The following is a 25,497-nucleotide window of genomic DNA, read 5'->3' as shown; positions in this document are numbered from 1 at the left end:
AGAGCTCAATTAATAACACAGATGAAGAATCAGGATTTCCTTTACAAATAGCCTTCCCAAAGTAAAGGACTGTAATTTCATTTTGTAGTGCAAAAAATCTGAAGGGAATCAGTCTGGAGAACAGTGATTTACACCCTTTCCCCTTGCTCCAAGGAGCTAAAGATATGGCAGCCTGCTGCCCTTCTTTCTCAGGCCTCATCTACATAATAGTTTTGCAACATTAGGTTGAGAAAAATTCCACAGATTTTAAAAAAATAGATTTTCAAATCTAGCACTCACTTTCTTCATCTAAGAAAGAACTTGCCAACTAACTGGCTGTCTACAAATCTGCTCTTCCTTCTACATCCTTTCGCTCTGTGCTTACCTCCAGTCATCAGGACTTATAGGAAACACTTTTCCAGATTGTGTTGTGATAAGGGTTCCATCCAGATCAAACCCTGCCACCTGGGTGAAAAAGTATCACAATAACCTCACATCCACACTCACCAACCACCCATAATCAACACTACTTTGCCTTACTTTTTATTCATACATTTCTTTATTACAATTTATCCCATCTTTCATTCAAGAACCCATGGCAGCTATATAGTATAGTGTGTTCTTCTCTTCCATTTTTTACTCTTATTTGTTTGGGGGGAAGAGAGAGAGGGATGGATGGAGGGAGAGGAGAGAAAGAAAGAAAGAGAGAGAGAGAGAGAGAGAGAGAGAGAGAGAGACGGGCCCAAAGTTCCCAGTGAACTTTCATGTATGAATTTAAACAAGAAAATCAATCCATTAGTTTGCTAGATTTCTTAGGCATTTTTGCAAACAAAAAGTGAAATGTCCAGACTTTACAAAATCAGGACATTGCTTGACAGTCCTAGTGATTACCAGATCATTGCAATATATACTTTTAACAACAAGAATCACCCTAATACACACATTCCCTGGATTGCTTGGACCTACGACAGTATACCGAGTTTCCCCAACAATAAGACCCTATCTTATATATATATTTTTGCCATCAAAAAAGGCATCAGGTCTTATTTTTGGGGGATGTCATCCACTGACTAACTTCACTTGCATGCTTCGCCCCTGGCCTCCTTTTTGCTGTCAGAGGCCTTCAGGAACTTTTTCTTGTGTGGCCAGCAAGGCTTTTCTGAAGGCCTCTACAGCCGACAACAGAGCTCCAGATTGATCTGGGACTCTGTTAGGAAAGCCTACTGGCTGCAGAAGAAATGGGCCAGCAAGGCCCATGTCGAGGTGTGCGAGGCCTGGCTACAACTGTCCAAAGGTAAATGGTAGGGCAGTTCCACCATCCCCATCCCCACCCTAGCTTCATTTTTACCCATGCACTCTGGAATGGGCGGGCTCTTAATTAGGGTTTATTTTTCAGATAGGGGGGTTATATTGAGTGCAGATGTAAAAATTAAGCTAGGACTTACTTTTAGGTCGTATTTTCAGGGAAATGGTAGTAATAATTGAAATTGGAGCGCCTCCAACAGGAATGTATGTATGTATGTATGTATGTATGTATGTATGTATGCATTTAACTGAAACACACTGGATGAAAGGCACTTTCCCAAAAGTGATACCAATTTTGATTTACTCAATGGAACTTGCAACTAAATATTTTGTGGGGTCCTTGGTTCTTGCTGAGCTTAGTTGTTTTCTGCTACACATTTCATTGCCCAATTAGATAACATTGCTAGCAAGAATCCCAAAGTTCAACCTTGAGCTACAAATATTCTTGTCTATTGATAAATACTTTGTCTACTGATAAATACTCCTTAATCTGTGCATTACTCCTCTGCATTTGTAAACAAAAAGCAAAAACACAAGAAATTGTTGTTAGAGATAGATTTCTACTCAATTTGTATAGCTCTGGACCAATTATATAAATCTTCACTTTATATTTCAAAGAACAGGACAGAATGCAGAAATAGTCTTTTTTTTATAGCAACATTCGAATAAGCAGTATTCTTGAAGCTACATTTCAGAGTAACAGGCAAGGAGACTTACTTTAGTACTTGATACTAATCCTTTTTTGGTGAAGACCAGCAACTTGCCCTGGTCCTCCCAAGAATCACAGGGCTGGGGAGCCAGTTTTGAAAGAGGCTTCTGAGAAGAGTGTGCCTGTGCTGCTGTCTCTTGCAACTGCCTCAGTTTCTCAGTTATAAATGCGTCATCATCATCCTCTTCTTCAGAAGGACAGGAAACTTTGAGACGTTTGTCTGTGTGGCCCATGTTGTCTTCTTCTGTCTTCTGCTGAATCTGCTTGCTGCAGAAGAACTCCAGTGGGTTCTTCTTTGTGGAATTATCATCTTGCTCAAAGCGGATGCAATAAGGATATAGTCCGTTTACCAGGCACAGAGTCTCTCCTTCTTGGAGTGTTGTGCTGTCTCCACAATGCAGGTGTATCTCTTCCACAGATGTGGGATTTATACCTCGCTGCCAACACATAATAATATGAGAATGTCATGCTTAATCAGTTGGCTCTTATACACAGGGGCTGGTTAATTTTGAAACTGTTTCTGCTCCTGTACAAGAAACTTCCCTTTGGAATCAAACAGGATACCCCAAAGTTTTCCCCAACTCACCTGGGTGACTCGAACTGATCGGTAGGCATAATTTGCCAGCAATTCCACTATGGGAACAGAAAAAGAGAAGATGATTAATTTTCAGGGTGTGAAAAATATTTCAAGTCAACTCTTTTTGATTCTAAAACTATTCAGTTCAACTTTCCTAAAAATGTTCCAACTAATCTTATACTCTGCTTCAAAGCTGGGCCAAGACACTTTTATGAATGAAAACGAATATACATGTTCCTTGATAAAATTGCAGGACCGATTTCTGCATCAGTCATCAGGCCAGTGGTTTCCGAGCTTTTGCACTCATGCTAGAGTCTATCTTCAGGGAACTTCTTTTCAACAGAGTGTGTTCTGTTCTGTGTGTGGTATTTATAGTGTGTGTTGCATGTGTCCTTTTAGATTGGGATGTCTTTGTTATGATATTTACAGAATAACCCTTGAGTAACAATGATACGCACATGGAAATGTTTATGGGAATAGTTATGAATAATTATCCAGCCACACACAGATATAGTAAATTGAGTTAAAGTTTACTTTAAGAAATAGCACAGTCCAATAAACGGTCCAGGTCATATACATTTAACAGTCCAAAAAATATCCAATTACAAAGTCTTCTTACCGGTTGCCTTTGTCATTTACAGTAAAAAAAGACATCAAAGTATAAGCACAGCAGAGAATCTTAGATAGCAACAAAATGTTAGAGACAGAGAATGTCAGAGAGAGCAAGCTGTGATCTCTAGCTCCCTTTTATGCAATATAATCAACCAATCGGAATATAGTATAAATCAATACAGCGATTTAATCTTAAAGCTACAAACATACATTGTTGGTTTATATATTGCCAACCCAACTAATTGGTGTACAGATTCTTAACATTCTCCCCTTTGGGTTGGTCAATATATAATACATTACATCTTTAAACCATAATTCTCACAACACTCTTTATGCTTAATTGCACCTTGAGTTTTCGTGAAATGATCTGCAATATTATGTTCAGTCATGCAGTATTCTAACTGAATTAATTTATTTTGAGCACACTAACGTTCAAATATCTCAAATCAGTAAGTTTAGACTTTGTTTTAACAGCTAAATTAGTAGCCATACTAATTGCAGATTGATTGTCTTCATAAACAATAAATGGATCATGTACAGTAATTCCAATATCCTTCAACAATTGTTTGTAATATATCAACTCTGTACACATTAATGATAAACATAAGAATTCTGCTTCCATAGTGGATAAACTAATATGTTGTTGCCTAATAGACTTCCATCCTATTAAAGCATTACCCAACATTACCACTATACCTGATGTTGACTTACGAGTCATTATATCAGTAGCAAAACTTGCATCAGCATATGCAGTTAACACTAATTCATTACTTGGTCCTAAATATAATGAATAATGGATTGTGTGTTTTAAAAACCTAATTATTCGCTTAGCTGCTTGCCAATACCTTTCATTTGGTTCAGTGCTATACCTAGCCAATTGGTTTACACAGTAAGATATATCTGGTCTAGACCAATTACCCAGATATGATAGACTACTGATTAAGGATTGATATATTTCCTTATCAAACATAGGACTTTTGATATCACTATGTGTAAATTCCTTACTCATTGGTGTCTTAGCAAATTTACAATGCTCCATGTTATAGCATTTTAATAATTGGCTAATCTTCTTGGCTTGTGAAATTTTAAAACCTTTATTCGTTTTCATTATATTGGGACCCAAATAATGCTTAATTTCCCCTAAATTTCTAATCCTGATCTTTTTCTGTAATCTATAAACAATATCATTTGCTTCTTGTTCAGTTTTAGTTATAATTGCTATGTCATCCGTAAATAACAGTAACAGAGAAATTAATCCATCTTTTTCTCTTTGGAACAAACAAGGATCAGCTATACCAGCTTCAAAACCTATTGAAACTAATTCCTTTACAACACATTTATTCCATTCATAACCGGATTGCTTTAAACCATAAAGACTTTTCTTTAATTTCCAATAATCAGTTTTTCCATCATCCTTTAAACCCAATAGCTTTTTCATATAGATATATTGTAAAGGTGCATGTAGATATGCAGGTTCAACATCTACATGGTTTATTTTACATTTATTCTTAGCTGCCCAAACTAATGCTGCTCTCAATGTATTTGCTCTCAGACTAGGTGCAAACACTTCATCATAGTCCTTATCTGACTGAGCAAATCCTTGAGCAACTAATCTTGCTTTATGGGTAATAGTCCCATCCACACCAGTCTTTACCTTATACACCCATTTGCAACCTATTGCACACTCACCTGGTGGTAACTTTACATCCTCATACACCTCTAAATCCTTTAACAATTTTAACTCCCTATTCATAGCTTCCTGCCAAGCTACCTGATCCTTTGTAGGATACAGTTTTATTTCATTGAAATTAGAAGGTTCTGTCTTACACTGACATACAATGCTTGCTTGAAATGTGTCAGGTGGACGTCTCTCCCTAGTTGACCTCCTAGGCAACCCAGTACATGTTGTTGGTATGTCCTCTTCCTTTACCTTCCCTATCAAATTCTTGTTTTCTACAGTCATAAAAGGGTTCTTCTATTGATGATTCCTCCATTGAGGATTCCTCCACTATATTATCATCAATATTATTATCAGGATTAACTGTAAACAATGGAGTCTCAACAATACCTGTACCTTATTATATTCCTGTTCAAGCTTTCTCCAGCCAACATACTCCAGAAATGTAGCACTTGCACCACAATATACATTAGTACCTGGCTCCCAAAATCTAAATGATCTATGGATTAGCTTCATAACGTACAATTATGTATAATTACGTATAATTGTCTCGCTCTATGCTGTCTCTTTCGCCTTATTTGCGTGGAAATATGAACCCATGCTGGGGTTCCAAATATATGTAAATAACTGAGATCTGGCTTTTTTCCATTTCAACGAGTAAATGGCAATTCACTAGTTGTTGAATTCATTACATTATTCAAAACATGGTTAGCACACATTATTGCTTCACCCCAAAGTTTATCTGATAAACCAGAATCTGAAATCATAGTCCTAGCCATAGCCTGTAATGTTTGTCCTCCACAGTCAATATATGAGTCACGTTGTGGTCTATAAGGAGCAGAACGCTTATGTTCAATGCCAGCTTTCTGTAACATGGCTTCAAATTTTCTACTGATACATTCATGAAAACTTCTGGTTTGCAGGGCTTTGGCGGCAGGCAGGAATCCGTGATCATGCGCGGTTTCTGCCTGGGCTCGCCGCTGGAGCGCCCCGAGCCAGCTGGCTTCGGGGCTAAGCCACCCCATAGAGGTGGTAAAGAGGGGGGAGATCACCAGCAGGGTCGAGGGGAGCCGCATCTCTCCTCCTCAGCTGGCCAAATTCCCTTTCCTGAAGGCGGTAGAAGCAGTGGTCAGAAATGGCCACCTCAAAGAAGCACTCAACCGGAAAAGAAAGTGCAGGAGGAAGATAAGAAGTGAAAGTTTTGGCTGATCGGGATAAAAAGCAACAACTAAGGTACCCTGGAACTTAAATTTTATAAAAGATAACATCGCTCCCAAAGAAGAGTCGGAAGCAGTGAAAGAAAGTGAAAAGGGAAAGTTTTTTTTTTTCTTCACTCTCCTTCCTCACATTGACAATGAAGAGAGCTGAATAAGAAATCGGAAAAATCCGCTTTGGCACTAATAGGTAATTAAGCTGAAAATATAATTAAATGCCAAAGGGACAATAAAGATTTCTGGACACTAAAAAATCCTTTTTTTTCTATAAGGAGGAAGGGAGAGGAAAAGAATAAGAGCAGGATTTGGAAGGAGGAGATTGCCTGGACTTCAAAAGAATCTAAAGTAAAATCTCAATAAGGCTTCTAAAAGATACATTTTAACTGGAACTTTGGAATAAACAGTAACCCCAGGAAGAGAAAGTGAAGAAAGAAAAAAGTGTAAAAAGAAACAGCTTGTGTGTATTTGGATTGCTTGGTGACTTTGGGATTTTTGGATATTATATTTGAATGACTAAAAACAATTGGGTGGCTGTTTAAAAAAATTCTACAATGGCATCACTTATGGATGAACTGAAAATAGAATTTAAAAAATATAAAGAAGAGACACAAGAAGGGAAGAGCTTCTTTGGCTCCATTTTTCAATTCTTAGAAATGGCGATCTGCATCTATGAGAAACAACAAGACTGTGCAACTAGAAGATTGGGACAAAGAAGAAGCCATCTTTAATGAACAAGTAACCCTATTTGGGGAAGAAAGGGGAAAGTGGGGAAAGAGAATGGAGAATTTAAGACTTAAAAAACAGCCAAAAAAGGGAAAAATAATTTGAAAAGTGGATATAAAGTTGGAAAGCAACAGAAAAGGGGAATACAGAAGAGAGAAATGGAGGTGGAGCGACAGGGGGGTAAAAAGGGGAAAGAGAAGAAGAAAGGGAAGAAGGAAAGGAAGAGAAGTTACAAAGGTTTGGAGCAAGATGTAAAGAAACAGGACTTATTCAGAGATAATGGGTGAAAATTTAACTGAAAAAGGGATTCTGTGAAGGTACATAAGATTGTATTGTTATATTTGTAATAGAAATAATGTTAGAAAATTGGAAACAATGTATGATTAAAAAGTGGGATAAAATAGTCAGTGTAATTTAGTGAAACTTTTGTGAACAAAATAAATGAAATAAAATAAATGAGAGAAATGAATTAGGAAGGAACGGGAACATTTTAGTTACTCAATGTTTTATAAAATATAAGTGAAGTGGGGGGGAATTAACTATGGAAAGTTTATAAGTGTTCCCATAGAAGTATGATACTTATCTGAAAAGTAATGTGTAAAACATTAAGATTTAAATGAATATTAATATTAATGATAGAACTGAATTGGTATGGATTGTTGTTTTAATTATATTATACATTTATAATTTTTTCTTTTTTTAAAATACAGTGTGTAGTTTTAGAATGTACCAAGCAGAATCCGAACGGAAGTTATGTATTATATTAAGTGTTATAGTTTTAGGGGAAAGATATAAAGGCGTCATACTCCAATCAGTGATTAGAGGAGAAATTTTGTTCAATGAGAAAAGACAGTAGACAGTTGCAACAGGACAAAGAATATAAGTACAATGATTTCAATTGAGATGAAATAAATAAAATAAAATTAAGAAAGTTAAAAGAGGGGAGAAGCTATATAGAAAATGTAGAATAGTAATAAGATATGGAATGGAATATAAAAATGAGCATGAACTTGAATTTGTGTCTGTACAAAGAGATGTAACCCGGGATTATGCTGCTTTCAAAAAAGATGTTTATGTTTTTATGTTTTATGTTTTGTTTGTTCATGTTTGTTTTTAAAAATCAATAAAATTTTCAAAAAAATTTTTTTTTCTATTGATAAATTCAGTACCATTATCTATTACTAAGCTAATAACTTTCTGTTTTTTTTTTCCTTTCAGCAAATTTTAGCCAGTTTACAAAATGCTGGTATGTTTCTATTTTCATTTTCATTAAATAATGGAAAAATGATAAATTATACTTAATATGTAACAGGCTCCACCTAAATTAGGTTTCTTAGGTTCAATAATATCAACAAAAATCTCTAATGGTTCACTGGTTTTGAATCCATTTACCCTATTTGCAGGAGTTACTTTGCTTTTTTCTTGATTGCAAACATTGCAATTTAAATACTTTGTACAAGGTTTTAATTTTATACCATTAGATAATTCAAAAGTTTTCTTTAGCATTTTGAAATTTATATGTCCCATACGTCTATGGAGCAGATGAATACATTCATCATGAGGCTTTTTATTCTCACAAACTTAGCTAGCATTAATTAATGGATTATCATGTATAATAAACAAACTATTATCCAATCTTGCAGTAATGATTTTACCCTGTTTTTCAATTAAATATTTATCTCCCTGAAAGGTTACAACAAATCCTGCTTTTACCATTGCTCTTACAGATAGCAAGTTAAATATCAGTCTAGGTTCATATAACATTGATAAACATTCATTAATATATGAACAATATATAGTACCTTCTCCAGATGCTCTCAATTTCCATCCATTAGCTAATGATACATGTTTACTGTTTGTCATGTTAGCAACCTCTCTTTACTTTTAGTTATACACTGTGATGCTCCATTGTCAACTACCCATATATTATGGTTTACAGTTGTAGTTGTACTTGATATGGCTAAACTAACATCTTTGTAACATCTTTCTGTTTCTTACTTTTTTTACAGTATCTGGCTATATGACCTTTAGCTCCACAAGAAAAACATTTCCTAACAATATAGGCAGTTGAAGATAGTCTTTCTTCCTGTGGTTGTCTTTCTCTCAGTTGATTTCTATCTTGCGTTCTTCTTGACTCTTCTAACAGTCTTCCAATCAATGTAAGTTCATCTCTGTTTAAAACTTCCAGTGGAGACACATAATCATCATAAGTTTCATCCAAAGAAGAAAGAATGATGTAAACTTGATGCAACTCAGAGAAAATCAGCTCCTTTTCTTGTAGCTCTTCTAAAGTCCTTTTCATAAACTCCAAATGAGCTAACATATCTCCAACTTTTATAAGAAGGGCTCTAAACAGTTTACGTGTAAGGTGTATGTGTGCACCCATACTATCTCGAACATAAATCCTCTTCAAAATGTCCCAACGCCTAGCAGCAGATTCTTCACCACGAATATGGACTAGCTGCTGATCACTCAGTGTCAGTCCAATTATACTAAGAGCCTTTTCATTATCCTGGTTAAAGTCAGCTATTTTCTTTTTATCTTCATCATTCAATGGGTCCCAAGCTGTTATATCCGGTGGACTATTAACTAAGTCCATAATCCATCTTTACGCAGAGGTAGGCTGAACTTCATAGACCAGGAAACATAGTTTGTTCCATCCAACTGTGTTATCTGGGATATACTGGTTGACTGTTCTTGTGCCATTGGTAGTTTAACAATAAACCGCAATCAGCTGGCTGAATATGAAACTGTATATTCACATTGATTCTCAATATCTCTCTGGGCCCATAACCAATGTTATGATATGTACAGAATAACCCTTGAGTAACAAGGATACGCACATGGAAACGTTTATGAGAATAGTTATGAACAATTATCCAACCACACACAGATATACTAAATTGAGTTAAAGTTTACTTTAAGAAATAGCACAGTCCAATAAACGGTCCAGGTCAAATACGTTTAACAGTCCAAAAAAATATCCAATTACAAAGTCTTCTTACTGGTTGCCTTTGTCATTTACAGTAAAAAAAGACATCAAAGTATAAGTACAGTATAAATACAACAGAGAATCTTAGATAGCAACAGAATGTCAAAGAGACAGAATGTCAGAGAGAGCAAGCTATGATCTCTAGCTCCCTCTTATGGTAGTCTGCAGTATAATCAACCAATCAGCATATAGTATAAATCAATACAGTGATTTTGTCTTAAAGCTACAAACATACATTGTTGGTTTATATATTGCCAACCCAACTAATTGGTGTACAGATTCCTAACAGTTTTAATGGCCTTCCTTTGCTTGTGTCGCCCAGCCTTCTCCTTCTAAGTACTTAATAGGTTTGTGGTAAATCAGCACTCCCTTTTACTGAGGGGCCTGTTTCCCAGACTTCAATCACTTCCCTGGCTGTTTTTGTGCCTGCTCGTCCAACAATCTTACTAACTGCAAAATTGAATATGTGACCATGTTCACTGTTGGACTCTACAAGATACTTTTCAAAATTACTGTTCAATGTATAAAGCGATTCAGAAAGAATATGCATAAGACAATACCAAAAGAACTGGAGTGATAGCATTATTAAAAAAAAAAAAGAATGGTGAGAATGTTGAGGAAGAGAGGAGGGGAGAGAAATAGACAAAAGGAAAAAGAAATGTAGAGAATAAAGGAAGGGAACAAGAGCAAAACAAAGATCATTTACCTTATTGTAATTGTATTGTTATTTATTAGGTGCCAAACTAGAAGAAGAACAAGTGAAGGAGACGATGATAGCGTGGGAAATTTTGGGGGGGTATGCTATAGAATTAGATAAGTGGCAGAAGCTATGGAAAAAAAACTATAAATTAACAGTATTGAAGGCATATAAAGAAAATTTGTATAAGATGTTTTTATAGATGGAACTTTGCACAGGCAAAATTGGCAAAGATATTAAAAGATAAATCAGCCATCAGCTGGAAGTGCCATCAAATAGCTGGATCATACTACCATATGTGGTAGACATGAGCAGAAGCTAAAAGATACTGGACAAAAGTACACACGTGGTTGGAAAAAATGATAAAGCAACATATAGATTTAAAACCTGAAATATTCCTTTTAGGGATGGTACCTGAAAGCTATGCCACAGAAAAAGTATATTTAATTATTTATGTATTAACTGCAGCTAGAATTGTATTTGCTCAGAATTGGAAAAGCGAAAAAATTCCAGTAGGGGGAAGATTGAGAAAATATTTGAATGTGCAGAGATAAATAGATTAACATTGGCAATTAAAAAAAAGAAGAAACTGTATACTATATATATGGTATGAGATCTATTTTATCAATGGTTGGAAAATAAAGAAATAAGTTAAAATTAAGTAGGTGAACATACAGAGAAATAAGTTAAGATCATTATAAAGACAAAATATGTAAGCAACAATGGTTTATAAAGAAAATGTGATTACTGATATTTTGGCAAAGAAAGTATGTTAATTATAATTGCTAGCACAAGATATATGTACCCAGTCAACACACTGTATAAATGAAAGATAGACTTGTAAATATAAAATAAAAAAACTTAATTAAAAAAGTATAAATTAGTTAATACTGATAAAATTTGCATTGCATTTGAAAAGATAGCCAAAATAAGAAAAAATAGGGCACAAAAATATTAAAGCTTTTGGATTTCTAAAAGATAAAAAATAGGGGAAAGATGCAAGGTCCTGAAACAGAACAGAGAATTGAATCTTAGCTAAATTTCAACATTCCTCGCATGGTTTATACAGAATACCAATTCTTTTCTAATTATAATATTGCACAGGAAGAATTCAAAACTTGGTACACCACTTCAGCCACAACAAATGTTATGACAGTCAGTGAACTGAGGAAGAAGAAACCTTCTATAAATACCATACACAGAACAACACAAAACACACACTCTACTAGAGAGAAGTTCCTTGAAGAGAGGTTCCAGTATGAGTCTGAAGGTTCAGAAGACAAAACCACTGGACCTGGACATTGACCCAGATTGGATCCTGCAACATTATCCTGGGACACATATATTTGCCTTCATTTGTAAGAAAAAAAAAACTGCTCCTGAAGGCAATTTTTTTGTACTAACAATGATATCTTTTCAAAAAAGAGAAGACCTACAGACCTTGAGTTCGAGAACATTTCTTATCAGTGACAAGGGTTTCTGGACCCCTGCCTAGAACTACAGTCACACCATCCGGCAAAAGAACTGGATCATGTCGCTTATCTTGACTGATGAGAAAGCACTGCATACTGGTGAGCATCCTGCAAGCAACGAGAGACATTTGGCTTCCAAGTACCATAGTGCCATGTTTAGTTTTCCATGATCCCCAACATAGTAAATCCCACTGAAAGCATGCAAGAAATACATCCCACACTAAGAACATGTGTTGAACTTTGGGAGCAGGTTGAGAAATTGTTGCATGAAGAGAAAGCTAAATTTAGAAAGCATTGTTCTCAGAGACATTATATCAGTGTAGACAACTTGAAGATGTGTAGACTTCAACTCCCAGAATTCCCTAGCCAACATGGCAGTCTAGATAATTCTGGGAGTTCAAATCGCTCAACTTCAAGTGCCAAGGTTGAGAAATATTGCTATAAATCAAATAGAGAAATAAAAAAGTGGTAAGAAATGGAAACAATATATATATATATGGATCTTTGGTTATTCGGGTTTTCTCCCGCGTAAGATTGGAAGTATCTACGCAACGTTTCGCTGAAGTCTCATTCATCATTTTCAGGCTTGTGTCTTCGGCTCTGTGCTTCTCAGAGTGAAGAGCCGAAGACACAAACCTGAAGATGATGAATGAGACTTCATCGAAACATTGCGTAGATACTTCCAATCTTACGCGGGAGAAAACCCGAATAACCAAAGATCCACATACAAATCCCCGCGAGAACCTCAGAGAAAATAAATAAATAAATATATCTCTCCTTACAAGGAATGTTAATTATTTCAAATTAACTATTTAAATTATCTGAACATATGATCTAAATTAGTGTTTCTTAAAAACTTTTTGCATTTAGGATTCCTTCCCACTTTTACAAAAACTGCAGAGGACCCCAAAACACTTTTGTTTGTATATTTATCAATATTTGTCCTATTAAAAATTAAAACCAATGCATTTGCAGAATATTTATTGAATCATGTAAAATAACATTAAACTCATGGGATGTTAATATAAAGTATATTTCACAAAACTCCTTTTAAATATTGAAAATATTTGCAAACATTTAAAACAATGTCATGTATATAAATGACATTGTTTTAAACGTTTGCAAATATTTTTTAATATCTGGCAAATCATTTTTATTTCAGATCCCTAAGAGAGTCCTGGGGAAGATCCCTAAGAGTCCTTAAAAATACAGTTCTAAATGATTTAAAATTATGGGTAGCAGCCAAAAAAAAACTGGAAAAAAGAGGAAATAATTCAACAACCTGGACTGGGATTATATACGTTTACGCGTTTAGAAAGAGGTCTTCTTTTTATGAAAGGATTTCAGGTTCTCTCGCCCACGTGAAGTGAAAAGCAAAAGTTCCACTTTATCAAGGCTCCTAACTAGTAAATGGGACCATAACAATCTTATTCTGCATCTGCAAAAACACGAAGACCTAGCTGAGACGTTATTCCAGAATACGAAGTCCCGAAAGGCGGAACAACACCTTCCACTGATCCGAGTAGGAAGTGAACTTCATCCGCCTTTGGACGAAACAGTTTGTGAAGCTTTCATCCAAGATATTCCGCTCTCTATAGAGGTAGGAAACTAGAGAAAGACGCTCTATCTTCACTGGGAGGAGAAAACGAAAGGCATTCAATGTTCATGTCCTAAGGATGCAAAGAGTCATAAAGCTGGAAAAAAAAATAATCCGCTTTTAGAGGGAGATTTTCATTAAGGCTCTAAAGCTGCAGCCCCGCACACTTTTGCCCAGGACAAAGGCTCACTAAGCACAAAATCGGAGTGTCACCTCCCCTTTCAGAATTCAACCTTTCCTGATTCATTCTGTGTAGGGTCTATCTATCTATCTATCTATCTATCTATCTATCTATCTATCTATCTATCTATCTCCGCAGAGATGGATTCTTCATTATTAAAATTTTCAATGACCCCCCCACCGCACGCAGGTGTGGGAAAGCGAGAGTTGCCATGCAGTTGTTGACACAGATTGCAGGGAAAAGATTAAAGCTCCTTTATTCTCCTGGGTTCTTGCTGCCATCAACCCTGCAGCCCCCGCCCTCCTCCGCCATCAACATTCCCCAACCTGGTGCTCTCCAGATATAATTAACCGTTCCCATCCACTGGTGGGGAAGTCTGGTATTGTCCTCCAACAACGCGTCTGGAGGGGGGAGGGTACCAAGTGGAGAAGGGAAGCACACCCAGACACGGCGGGGAAGGAAAAGTCACAGGTTCTTCGACTGTGCTCAGAACGATGTAGTTAGAAATTGCTTGTAGGGATAGATTGTCATTCAGAAAATGTATCTGTGGGATTGCTGGTGAAAAACGATTTGATGGCATATAATAATAGTTATTAAAAAAAAAAAACCTGCCCATCGAGTAAGCGACAAATTACCCTCCCCAAACACACCTTAGGCTGCGGCAAAGGTCGGTCTGGTCAAATGGCCCAAATTCGGTGCTGAGCGATCCGCAGAAGCAACAGCTTCATACTCCAGGGACTGGTTGGCGTCAGACCAGCCGATTTAGTGAAGCACGGTCACAATTTGGGTCGGAAATAGTATACAACTCTCTATTCTTATCTCTACCGTAGCCCGGCGCTTCGACTAGGCCCCCTTCCGGGGGCGCACGAGAAGGACTGGAAATGAGTTCCGGCAACTTTGGTTCCCTTTCAAGTTGTTCCCTGGGAGTGAAGGGACTCCTGTGACAATAGGATATGTAATTTGGGAGCCTGCGTCGGTCCTAAATAATAACCGGTAAAATAGCCTGTAATCTTTTTAAAGCTTGATGCTGTTACAAACAAAAAGATATGCAACATGGATGTGGTTGGGATAAGAGGGCTTACATTTCTAAAGTGAGAATTGCCGTGAATGATCATGTCACTCTGGGATATTAGTACTAGCTGGGGAATTCTGGCAAATTCCACAATTTCTTAAATTGTTGAAGATGAGAAACACTGAGGTATGCCTTTCTTTCTGCCCCTTTTTAATCATTTATGGTTAGATTCCACATTAAGAAATCTGAAGCGGTTTACTTTGTGAAGGGGAATTCACAGGCATGATGATCAGGAATTATTGTGCAAAAAGATTTGAAGGTTTCTGGATTTTTAAAAAAAACTTTTAACTTTCCATGAAATGCATTTAATCAAATATATTATAAAATACCACATGATTAATAGTACTAATTTCCTTCTGTTTATTACAGTTTCAGAAATATGCATTCTAACCCTTCTGTTATGTACTTCTAGCAATGTTAGAAGAAGTAATATTAATTTAACCATAAAGTGGCATTTATAAAGAAAATTGATTTGGTAAATGGCTTGATTTGTAAATACCCTTTCAGTAACCATTTGGTTCACAAACAAGTTCACAGTTTAAAAACCCTAAAAACACTGAAGGCTAATATTGAAAACTTAAATGCTATAATTATTCTCTGGAACAAACTTTATTTTCTAGCAATATAATACTATTCTGCAATTACCTGTAACTGACCATCACTACTGTTTGCCCCCCTTGCTAATCTCCAGAGTCCTGGGACTGTTTGACCCATGATTAAAAACAAAGCTGAGAATCAATATTTCATTAAGAGAGCAGCAGATTTTTTTGACCTCAGGTCAGGTTGTATCAAATATGATGGAGAGTTATGATCCTCTTTAATAGGATTGTCTGCTGGGTTCAAGAAACAAGCTAAAAACAGCTGTGGATATGGGCAGGAAGTAACAGAGTTCAAAATTATTGTCCTCATAAAGCTGCTCCTAACATAGCCAGGAGGAAATAAATATGATACCATGAATATTGATTTCTCAATGAAATCAACCACATTTGAAACAGTTTTAACTGGATAATGGTACAGGAGAAAGACTAAATGCCTGATTTGCTCACTTAAATTTGCCTAGGCATGTTTAGTTTTTTGTCTGCTATGAGGTTTTCTTAACAAATTTTAAAAGTACAATTTGTTTTACTGACCAGACATTACCTATGTTGAAAATACCAAGAGGAAAATTCAGGTTAAATGCTGCCTTTTGTCTATTTACAAACACACAACATCCCCTCCTGCATATAAAGGATCTTTGGTCATGTGCAGGCTGAAATGGATACAATATTCTTTGTATTTCCCAGAACTGAGTGGGTTAATCAAAAGTCTTAGGTGATCCAACTTTTTTTTAACCCTAGAATCTTAATCATCCAGTAGATGTAATTTTAAAGTATAAACCAACCAGGTTTTCTTCTCCAGCAAGTCACAAAAGTATTTACATGATTAGGAGTATGTTCTTTTGGCTTGCAAGTATCAACCATGCTGTTGTCTGTGAATTCCAGCCATTAGAACTGGTGCATATATCGTCAGTTAGAAAAGTTCTAGTTTCTACTCATTGTTATATTAGAAAATGATATCACACATGACTTCACTTACTCACACTTGCAAGTGCATGGCCCCTTGGCTGATTGAAAGGCAACTAGGAATGAGATGTCAAGCAAACATGCACTAGAGAAATTAATGTCAGCCTGGATTGTCCATATAAAGACTTATGGAGCTAATTATCTTAAGAATACAGAAAGTTGTTTTGTAATAGGTCATATCGTTGCATTATCTATTTTCATTGATAATAGGTTTAGAGCTTTCAGGAAATAAGAAAATGTTTCTATCACCTGCTACATCAAGATTTTTTTGACAGGAATGCCATGGACTGAACCTTGGGCCTCCTGCATTTGAAGCATGGACTTTAATTAATTCCCATTTATTCCTTTAAAGCATAGCATGTCCTACCTATTCCCATTAATATTATTATTCCCATTTTATTTATTTATTTAGCGTATGGCATGTATTTAGCCAGGGATCACTGAGGTGGTGTTATCTTTACCCGCAGGACACCTGCATGCCAGTAGGCAATCGGGGGAGGCTCCTTTCTTGTCCCTCCGTGGTTTATTCGCTCACGGAAATCAAGCCACTGAGCTGCTGGCCTCGGTGGTGAGCAAACCCAGCATCTTACCATGTGAGCCACCGTGGCACCTATATCAAGTTTATCATCAAATTTCCATCCAAAAGCTCTGAGCACTATACCAGAACCACAATTTCTTGCTAATTTATGTCAGGAATCATGGGAAAACCAAAGTATAACCAATAAAAACGAAGAACATTTTCTCAAACACCCCAGAAAAGCTAATCTAATCAGGTTTGCATCACATTATTTCTTTTTGAACTTTGAGGAGCTCAATGTAATTGTGGTCTAGCCATCAAAAGATTGCCCATCTCAGTATTTACACAAATATATTATTTTAGCAATAGCACTTAAATACCACTCCATATAACAGCACTCTGAGTGGTTTACAATGTTCTGAGTCTTCATTTTACTGACTGCAAACAAAAGTAGCAGCTGATTCAGTTATTAATATAAGTATAGGACAGGATTATTATCTATTGTGTTTGCATGTCTGGCATATCAGTTTTTTAATTGTCCACATTTCTTTCTCACTGAAATGCTGTGAGGTAGATAATTCCTATTTCCAATGAAGAAAACTAAAGTCAGACGTAAGGTATTTTGTAGCTGAACTGAAATGTGATCCTGAATTCTCTCAAATATTTCCTGCTGAAGTCTACATTTTAATTCTCTGAGAGATCAGATGTTGAGACACTTTTGGGATTTTGTGAACAGCAGCAGCTGATATTTCTTCCCTGTCTTTTTTCATGTGCCATGGAAAAGTTCAATCTGTAAGAAAAGAGATCAACAAAAGATGTGAACTACTGTACTATTCTGTTACATCCAAATAATCCACTAGGGGGCAGTGATTCTCATTAGTCTTAGATGAGATTAATTGTACAGGTAGTCCTCGATTTATAGAGTTCATTTAATAACCGTTTGAAACTACAGTGGTCCTGAAAAAGTGATCATTTTTCACAAAACTATTGCAGCATCCCCATGGTCACATGATCAAAGTTTGACTACTTGGCAAATGACTCGTATGTCCTGGCATCATGTGATCATCTTTTGCAACCTTCTGACAAGCAAAGTCAATGAGAGCCAAATTCATGTAACAACGGTGTTATTTAACAACAGCAACTGTAGCAAAAAAGGTCATAAAATAAGCTAAATTCATTTAATAACTGGCTCTCTTAGCAACAGATATTTGAGACTCAATTATGGTAGTAAGACAAAGACTACTTGTATTCTGTTGGGGAGTGTTTCTTCTGAAATAAGTGGGATTTTCCTCATCAGAGGAATAAATAATTTGATTTTCCCATTCCACACTTGGCAATTAATCTGATTGTTAGCAACTCTTTCCACCCCTCAGAGTGATGCTACTTGATCTTTACCAAAAACAACTTGTGTGAAGAATAAAGAGAACCAAGGATCAAGAAGATTTGGGGTGCCATCGCATCTAATTATTGTTCCTTTCAGGAACTCTAGTAATCTAGCTATAGTTTGTCACATTCTTATAATGGAACTCAAATTGTCCAGTAATACCAGACAGTCTAGTTAATCAAGAGTGCATGCCATCTACATCCACATGATTGCTGTATTCCTTTTCACCACAACTTACACCCGTCTTTGTTTTGCAAAGGAAACACAGAAGATACAGCGTAGATGCAGTTAACTAAAAAAGGGAGATAATTTTCTTAAACCTGAATTTCAAGCTCTGTTGAATGTCAAGAATGTGAATCGTGATTGTATAGAAATTAAATAAATAACATCAATTGAAAGTACAGTATAATTAAAACACTGTTTTTTAAGTGCATGATTGCTTTTTCTAAAATAGTAAAAAAAAATTGGAGGAGGAGGTTGAAGTAAAACTATCTTAGATCATAGAATTCTTTATTGGCCAAGTGTGATTGGACACACAAGGAATTTGTCTTGGTGCAAATGCTCTTGGTGTACATAAAAGAAAAGATACATTCATCATGAGTCAAGAATCATAAGGTGCAATATTTAATAATAGTCATAGGGTAGAATAAGTAATCAAATCATACTAGGAAACAGTCCATATAAATCGTAAGGATACAAGCGACAAAGTTACCGTCATACAGTCACAAGTGGGAGGGGATGGATGAAAAGGAGAGATGAGAAGATTAATAGTAATAATATCTCTAAATCAGTGTAGCACCCCAAGCTCCAAATTATTTTTTACCATTCTTTTCTTGCAAGAGCTGTGAAAGAAGACTACTTCAGATGGGGATTATCTAACCTCTCTGTGTTCACAATGAAGCTATGGGAAGATCCAAAATGGTTCTTTACCACTGACAGAATTCATAGAATTAATTATAGCATAAAGAGCCTCAAAAGAAGCTGTGAAGGAGGTGGCCCAAAAGAAGCTGTAAATTATGTAAATCTATAGGTGTTGTGACACACCTTTCCTAAGAAGGCCGATAATAAGAAAAGAGGAAGGATGCAAATATAATGACATCAGTGAAGATACTGGAACAACTTAGCCTAATCCAACAAAAGAAAAGAAGGTGCTCTACTCTTTCCTGTCTGTTTTGTTGGTCTGAGTATGATGGAGCTTAGGAATAAGGTGGTTCTGTCAGCTCTGGATTTCACCACCCTTACCAATAAGGAAGCTTTCCAGAGGAATGTATTTATTGAACCCAACACATTTTGCATTTCTTCAAAGGGGTGTGGAAACTAACATCTCTGCTTCTAATTCTCTTGCAAGAGATTCTGTTGCATGGCCGCCTCATCAAATCTAGAGAAGTCTTGGATTATTCTTCTCCATTTTTTGCCCTCTAGATGGAAATATGAAAAGGAACTAAGTATCCCCATGCCTATGAAGTTTTTCTTCAGCAATTTGCCAACTTTTCTGAAGTTCATTCCCTACAGATTCATTCATGGCGAATTTTGCATATAGATTACATGTAGATACATGCACACATGCACATTAAGAGATCTACATGGATAAATGCTATCCTTTACTTAGAATAATGCTTATTTGTCCATTAAATATACATATCCTTAAGTATTTCTGAATTTTCCTATCTACTTACCTTTTTTTTGAATAGGTGGAACTTGTTTTCCTTTTGCTATGTCACTCTGGGCCAAGATATCTACTATCCAAGACAAGGCACTGGTACAATACTCCATCTATTGTGAGTAAATGAAAGAAACATATTTGGGAGGCAGTCTTTTTGAAGGTTTATGGGATATAGTTGTCATATTGTGATTTTCTTGTTGATGGCTTAGCCAACCAGTGTGGCTTTAAAAAAATTAAAACATTGTTAAAACCAGTTGTGATTCCTTTAGATGTATTTAATCCATTTAGTGAAAAAGTGAAATTTCAGTCTTAGAGGAGAAATCTGTGGTTGGTGTACTACAACAGCCAGCTCTGGTTGGTATGTGAGCTGGAGAGAAAAAGTCAACAACATATTGAAGGCCAAAGATTCCCCTATCCGCGAATTACTCTCTTAATATGACAGGCCTTTTTTCATCTACTGCTGCTACTTTTCACCTTTGCCTTTGTCCTATCAGTTCCCATTTTCCTCCCATTTCAAAGAATCCATTACTATTCCCATACCTGCATCTCAAGGGTCTTCAGACGTCGCTCTGATTCTTTGATGTCAGAAAGCTGCTTTAAAACCTGATCGACTCTGCAGAATTAGAGGTGTGAGGCAGTTACAAAGAAAGAACACAGTCAGTCTTTTTCCTCTGTAGGGGCTTGAGACAATATTTTATCCTCTCTGATAGTCTCCTATATTTGATTCCAAAGCTCTCATTTCCCCCACAAAAGGATGCTAGAAGTACTTTTGCTCTAATACATCTAGGCAGAAAGATTGGATTATAGGAAATTATAGACAAGCTTTTTTAGAAGGAAGGGTGAACACTTTCCAATCTCAATATTGAGTAAAGAAATTGATTTAGGTGTGCATCAGTATTAATAGTTGATACTTAGAGCCATTGAAATGAATAGGACAAACTAGTAATAGCTAATGTAAATCCTATGGGTTATAGTGGGTCTTCCTAAATATGGAATTTCCATATTGTATTTGGAACACAGGCATGGTGAAGAAAGTGTTTTTAAGAGGAGAATGCACCATCCAGAAAGTCTGCAAAGCTACAGCCCCCAACACACACACACACACACACACACACACACACACACACACACACACACACAAAATACTTGCAACAACTCTATAATGGTTCTGAATGCAGCCTAAGGCACCTTCCAGAAACATTTGACTGCATTTTACCACACTATTGTTCATTTTAGGAATGGTTGATCAATAAACAGGGAAGATTCTCCAGATGTAGCATGCATAGAAACTTTTGTTCTCATTTCCCAAGCAATATCTCTGGAAGAAGCTACTAAAAATATCTGAAACAAATCAGGTTTAGGAAATCTGTCTGTAACATGCTTTTCTTAATTAAAAATGGACATGAAATTTTATCTAAAACTAGCTCGATAGCCGTGCTTCGCTACAAAATTATGTGGTCGGGCTTAGTTTGGGGGGAGGAAAATGAGGGGAAAAAATGTCCCTCTACCTACCAGCATCCATCAGTATTCATCTGGCTAGTATCCTGTCAGTTTGTGAGAGAGTTGAGGGCTGTTTGGAAACTGAAGCAGTATTTGTTGTGTGAGCAAGAAGGAGACAGCAAGAAGCCTGGGTGTGGCTTAGCTCAACTGATCTGTACTAAAGCTGCTTGGGGCTCTGAAACTAAAACTGAAATTCTTCTCCTCTGCTTGTGTTTTGCATTTGGAACAGATTTGTTTTCAGGTGGGGCGGGGGAGTAGAATTCCTTAGCATCAGAGCATGTTAATAATAATATAGGAAATACTAATGCTCTGAGGGTTATTTTGAAAAATCCTTTCTTAGTGAGCACCTAGAGACCAAGAGGAACATACGTGCCAAATTTCAAGTTTGTAGGCTTTACATTCTGGAGATTTTGTGATGATGTGTGAGTGGTATTTTGATTATATAAATATATATATAGATTTCAGTGTAAATTGATTTGATCTGCACATTCTGGTCAGACATGCTGGGATTGTAAATGCACTTGTATTTTGGATTTTGCATTTCTTTGCATTTGATGAAATATTCATGATTCAATATATTTTAAAACATATTTTGAAATTAAATGATTAAATTGCATTTTTAAGAAAATGTTAAAATACCTATTTTAATTCAATTTTCACAAACTTTTAAAACATTTCAGGATAAAAAAAATACCTTAATTAACAAAAAAAACCTGATTCAATTTGGACTTAAACTGATCAGTCCTTCTCTAATCTCAACCTCCTCCTTCCTCTTTATTGTCTTCTATTCCCCATTCTTACTTTTGGGAAGTTCTCCGAAGTCGCTCAGTGTCGCTGTCACGTTTCTGTCGAGCCTGGGATACTAAGTAATTTTCTTTCTGTACTGATTCCCATGTCAGTAGTCGCCTATTTTGGATGTCAGAGAGTTCTAGCACTGTCCAAAATAGATTAATTATTGGTTCACAGAATGATAATGATTCAGGAGTCAGTTTAGTAAACAGTTACCTGCAAGTCTATCCATTATTGGTGAAAAGAAATGGCTCCTCACTAATTGATGTACAATGCAAGTCTCTGCCCTAATGGATCAGTGGATCAGTTAGCTGTAAATCAGAAATAGTTCTGAAATTCTTGAAACCATATCTCTGTCATCTCAGTAAACCTTATTAATGATTCTCACAGAGGGAGAATTTTGCTTGGAAAAAGAGGAAAACTTGGGAAGGAGCCAAAAGTCAGGCACCTTCGGTGCAGAACCAAGGCAATAATGATTGATAATGACATAGAGTTAGAATTAATCATTTTTGATAATCATAAAGAGCTGATATAGAACAGTGATTTCAGCATTATTGCTGATCTAGTTACTTGCTCTTCATCTGTAAATCTATTTTGTGGAGATGAACATAGGAAAGTCCTTTCTTTGCCACCTTGAGCTTTCAGTTGAATGGCAAAATATAAAGACAACCAATGAATGAACGAATGACCTTGAAAAACCTTCCCATATCTGATGTTCTCTAGATTGGTTAACACTGCAAGAGTTCCAGCATTCCTAGGCAGGTTATCTCTATCTATCCCAAAATTGCCTATAGCACTCACAGAAGTCACGTCTCTTTGCCGACTGCACCTTGTGGATATGACGCTTGCACAAAAGATGTAGGTGGCTGATCAGGATGAAGGGTGGAGCCAATGCAGGCCGGCTATGATACTCCAAGATAAGGTTGTAACGCTGTGATTTCCAGTAGATATCACTGTTGCCTTGCACTTTGGAGAACGTGTAACTATTAGTCGGGGAAACAATATGTTAGTCCTACCTTTCTCCAAACTGGAAGAGTCAACTTCAAACTGAATGGCTCATCCCTTAGCTGGCACACAATCGTAGACAGCATATGGATGGAAAAGAAACATGAACCAACATATTTCTACATTTCCTGTTCTACATGAACATCTCAACAAAAGACCATACTGTTTAATCAGAACAATTAAGGGTGGGTTAAAGAAAATGTACAGGTGCAGCCGTCTTGTTCTATCATTCACTGGCCTAGCAGCAAATATTTTTCTTTCCCTGAACTTGAGCCATGGAAAAAGTTATAAAAATATTGTGAATGTATTTTCATAAATATATGACACTGCCATGTTTGAAGTATGATCATAGAATTAATTCAACAGCTTATTCTTTAACTATTTTTTTGAAGCTATTTTGCTGAAAACTGAACTTGAAATGGCTAAAATAGTTACAGTCTAAATTACTTTTGAAAAGTATAATGTCCTATTGAACTAGGTTTGGACCATAATCTTATTCCAATTTTTATTATTATTATTTTTATTATGGAGATTTGTGTAAGGACTTTTTAAAAGATTTTTTTTTAATCCTGTTTTGATAGAATTGAGGTCGTGGTACCTGAACATTGCAATCAGCAAGTTGAGGAGCAGAATATTGGCTACCAACAGGAAGATCACAAGAAGAATGAGCACCAGCCAATTAGCATAGGTATTGGTACACGGATTCGCGTCCTCCATCAAAATGGCTAAGGGGTCATAGGTGCAATTCGAGGCTGTAATCTGGGCAGCTAGGGAAGAGTATCAAAGGAAAAAATGAGATGAAAGTCATAGATTGAGGAAGATTTTACTACTGCCTGTCTAGAAGAAAGAATGCACCAAATTCTTGTATAGGGTTGTTTTAGCCCTAGATGGTTTAGTGTTTAATTACCTGTCTACATATTTGGTTTCCTTCAGTTCTTTGGGTTTATAGTTGGGCTTACAGTTCTCATCAGTTGTGGAACCTGGCTATATCAGTTGGGACTGATGGAAGTTATGGCCCAAAAGTTTTGGTGTGAAGGGGCTGTTCTGGAATAAAAGGTAAAACTCTTAAAAAATATCTACTGGATCAGATTAGCCTGCAGAATGCAGAGTCCCATTCCTATCAGTAGCCACCCAAATACTTTACAGAAACTATAGGTTTCTCAAACAGACCCCTTCATAAAGGTGGCCCTGTCTCTCCTTATTTGCCAACTAGCATTTAATATTCTGAAGTATACTATTAAGCTTGTATAAAAATATGAAGGCCTAGTGGGAAGAGGGAAAAAAAACTTTAAAAATATTTCAAATTATTTCCTTTTTTTCTCCACAAGATTTTACAGCTCTAAGCTTGCAAAGACTATTAAATTGTCATGGCCAACAGCTCTTGTCCAGTCTCATTCTAAGTTGATCTAAATAATTGGTCAATATTTCATAGTCAATGAATTCCTTATATTCATAATGCACAATACGAAAAACTGTTTCTTTATGCCCTTTCAAAAGCCTACACTTAATTTTATTAGTTGTTTCCATCTTATTTTTTAATTAACACTCTCAATATTGTAATTGTCTTGCTTTTTATATTTTCCATCTTAGACTATCTCTGTCATATATTTAGGAACGAGCTTTATCACCGTAGCTAACCGACATTCCATGCAGGTGAGGGAGCAGACTGTCAGAAAAGAGATGGAAAGCTCTATCTTTTTTCTGCATTAGCAGAGAAACTAAATCAAATATAAATAAATAAGAAATAAAGGAGTTGTTTAACAATCCTCAGCAGGCAATTGCCTATTTGGTACTTTATCTATAACATGCACTACTCTTTCCTGGGTTTCAACAGGCCAAACTGGATGAGAATCAGAGAAGTCAGCAAGCACCCCCAAAATACACACCATCAATTTCACCGAGTGGGATCTGTCCAAAAATTTGCAAGTAAGGTCGGTAGAAAACACGTCGAAATATCCAAGGGATTCTTCGATCGTGTGGGAGAAGAAGACCCTCAGTCGTGACCCCATAGGCTACCAGCCATACCCCAAGGAAGAACAGAAAGAAAAATACATCCTTCATCTAGGAAGAGAAGGAGAGAACAAAGGAAATTATTCCACCCATCTCACCTAGCGGCAATTCTAGGTTTCTTGCAATGATATAAAGCAACAAGATAAAACATTAAAACAGACATGTCCAACTTGCAGCCTCACAAGATCGTAAACTTTTAACATTACTGTGTGATATTTAGTTATATTTACTATATTATTATTGTTGTTGTTATTATTAA

General features: G+C 36.3%; 2 protein-coding genes and 1 long non-coding RNA gene across 9 annotated transcripts in view; 1 reads left to right on the top strand and 2 right to left on the bottom strand.

Annotated features, from left to right (window-relative positions):
• Positions 1 to 14,508, bottom strand: part of PNKP (polynucleotide kinase 3'-phosphatase) — a 28,487-nt gene extending 13,979 nt beyond the window's left edge. The window contains exons 1-6 of one of the 5 annotated variants that reach the window (XM_087917067.1): positions 14,387 to 14,504; positions 13,466 to 13,652; positions 11,927 to 12,066; positions 2,580 to 2,626; positions 2,002 to 2,430; positions 365 to 444 (exon numbers count right to left, since the gene is read on the bottom strand). In XM_087917067.1, coding sequence (XP_087773193.1) covers positions 365 to 444; positions 2,002 to 2,430; positions 2,580 to 2,626; positions 11,927 to 12,065 — 695 coding nt within the window. In that variant the 5' untranslated portion in view covers position 12,066; positions 13,466 to 13,652; positions 14,387 to 14,504. Of the gene's footprint in view, positions 1 to 364; positions 445 to 2,001; positions 2,431 to 2,579; positions 2,627 to 11,926; positions 12,297 to 13,240; positions 13,653 to 14,386 lie in introns of those variants that run through there. The other 4 variants (XM_026710798.2, XM_026710802.2, XM_026710799.2 and 1 more) reach the window with 4 other exon arrangements.
• Positions 14,509 to 14,577: 69 nt separating this feature from the next.
• LOC113442837 (uncharacterized) lies at positions 14,578 to 25,233 on the top strand. Its single transcript, XR_003375040.2, has 3 exons — positions 14,578 to 14,729; positions 19,963 to 20,049; positions 25,063 to 25,233. It is a non-coding gene; the product is annotated as an uncharacterized LOC113442837 (long non-coding RNA).
• The window catches only part of TRPM4 (transient receptor potential cation channel subfamily M member 4), a 58,359-nt gene continuing 49,340 nt past the window's right edge, over positions 16,479 to 25,497 (bottom strand). Inside the window, exons 19-25 of one of the 3 annotated variants that reach the window (XM_026710645.2) lie at positions 25,115 to 25,289; positions 23,827 to 23,995; positions 23,025 to 23,206; positions 22,236 to 22,368; positions 20,475 to 20,547; positions 19,948 to 20,044; positions 16,479 to 17,677 (exon numbers count right to left, since the gene is read on the bottom strand). In XM_026710645.2, coding sequence (XP_026566430.1) covers positions 17,673 to 17,677; positions 19,948 to 20,044; positions 20,475 to 20,547; positions 22,236 to 22,368; positions 23,025 to 23,206; positions 23,827 to 23,995; positions 25,115 to 25,289 — 834 coding nt within the window. In that variant the 3' untranslated portion in view covers positions 16,479 to 17,672. Of the gene's footprint in view, positions 17,678 to 19,947; positions 20,045 to 20,474; positions 20,548 to 22,235; positions 22,369 to 23,024; positions 23,207 to 23,826; positions 23,996 to 25,114; positions 25,290 to 25,497 lie in introns of those variants that run through there. The other 2 variants (XM_087917052.1, XR_015740227.1) reach the window with 2 other exon arrangements.

Source organism: Pseudonaja textilis, chromosome Z (assembly GCF_049901715.1).
Source record: "Pseudonaja textilis isolate UNSWEBS1 chromosome Z, rPseTex1.2, whole genome shotgun sequence".
In the NCBI taxonomy this organism is placed as follows: Eukaryota; Metazoa; Chordata; class Lepidosauria; order Squamata; family Elapidae; genus Pseudonaja; species Pseudonaja textilis.
The sequence above is the reverse complement of the archived record's forward strand: the minus strand, read 5'-3'. Positions and strand labels throughout refer to the sequence as shown.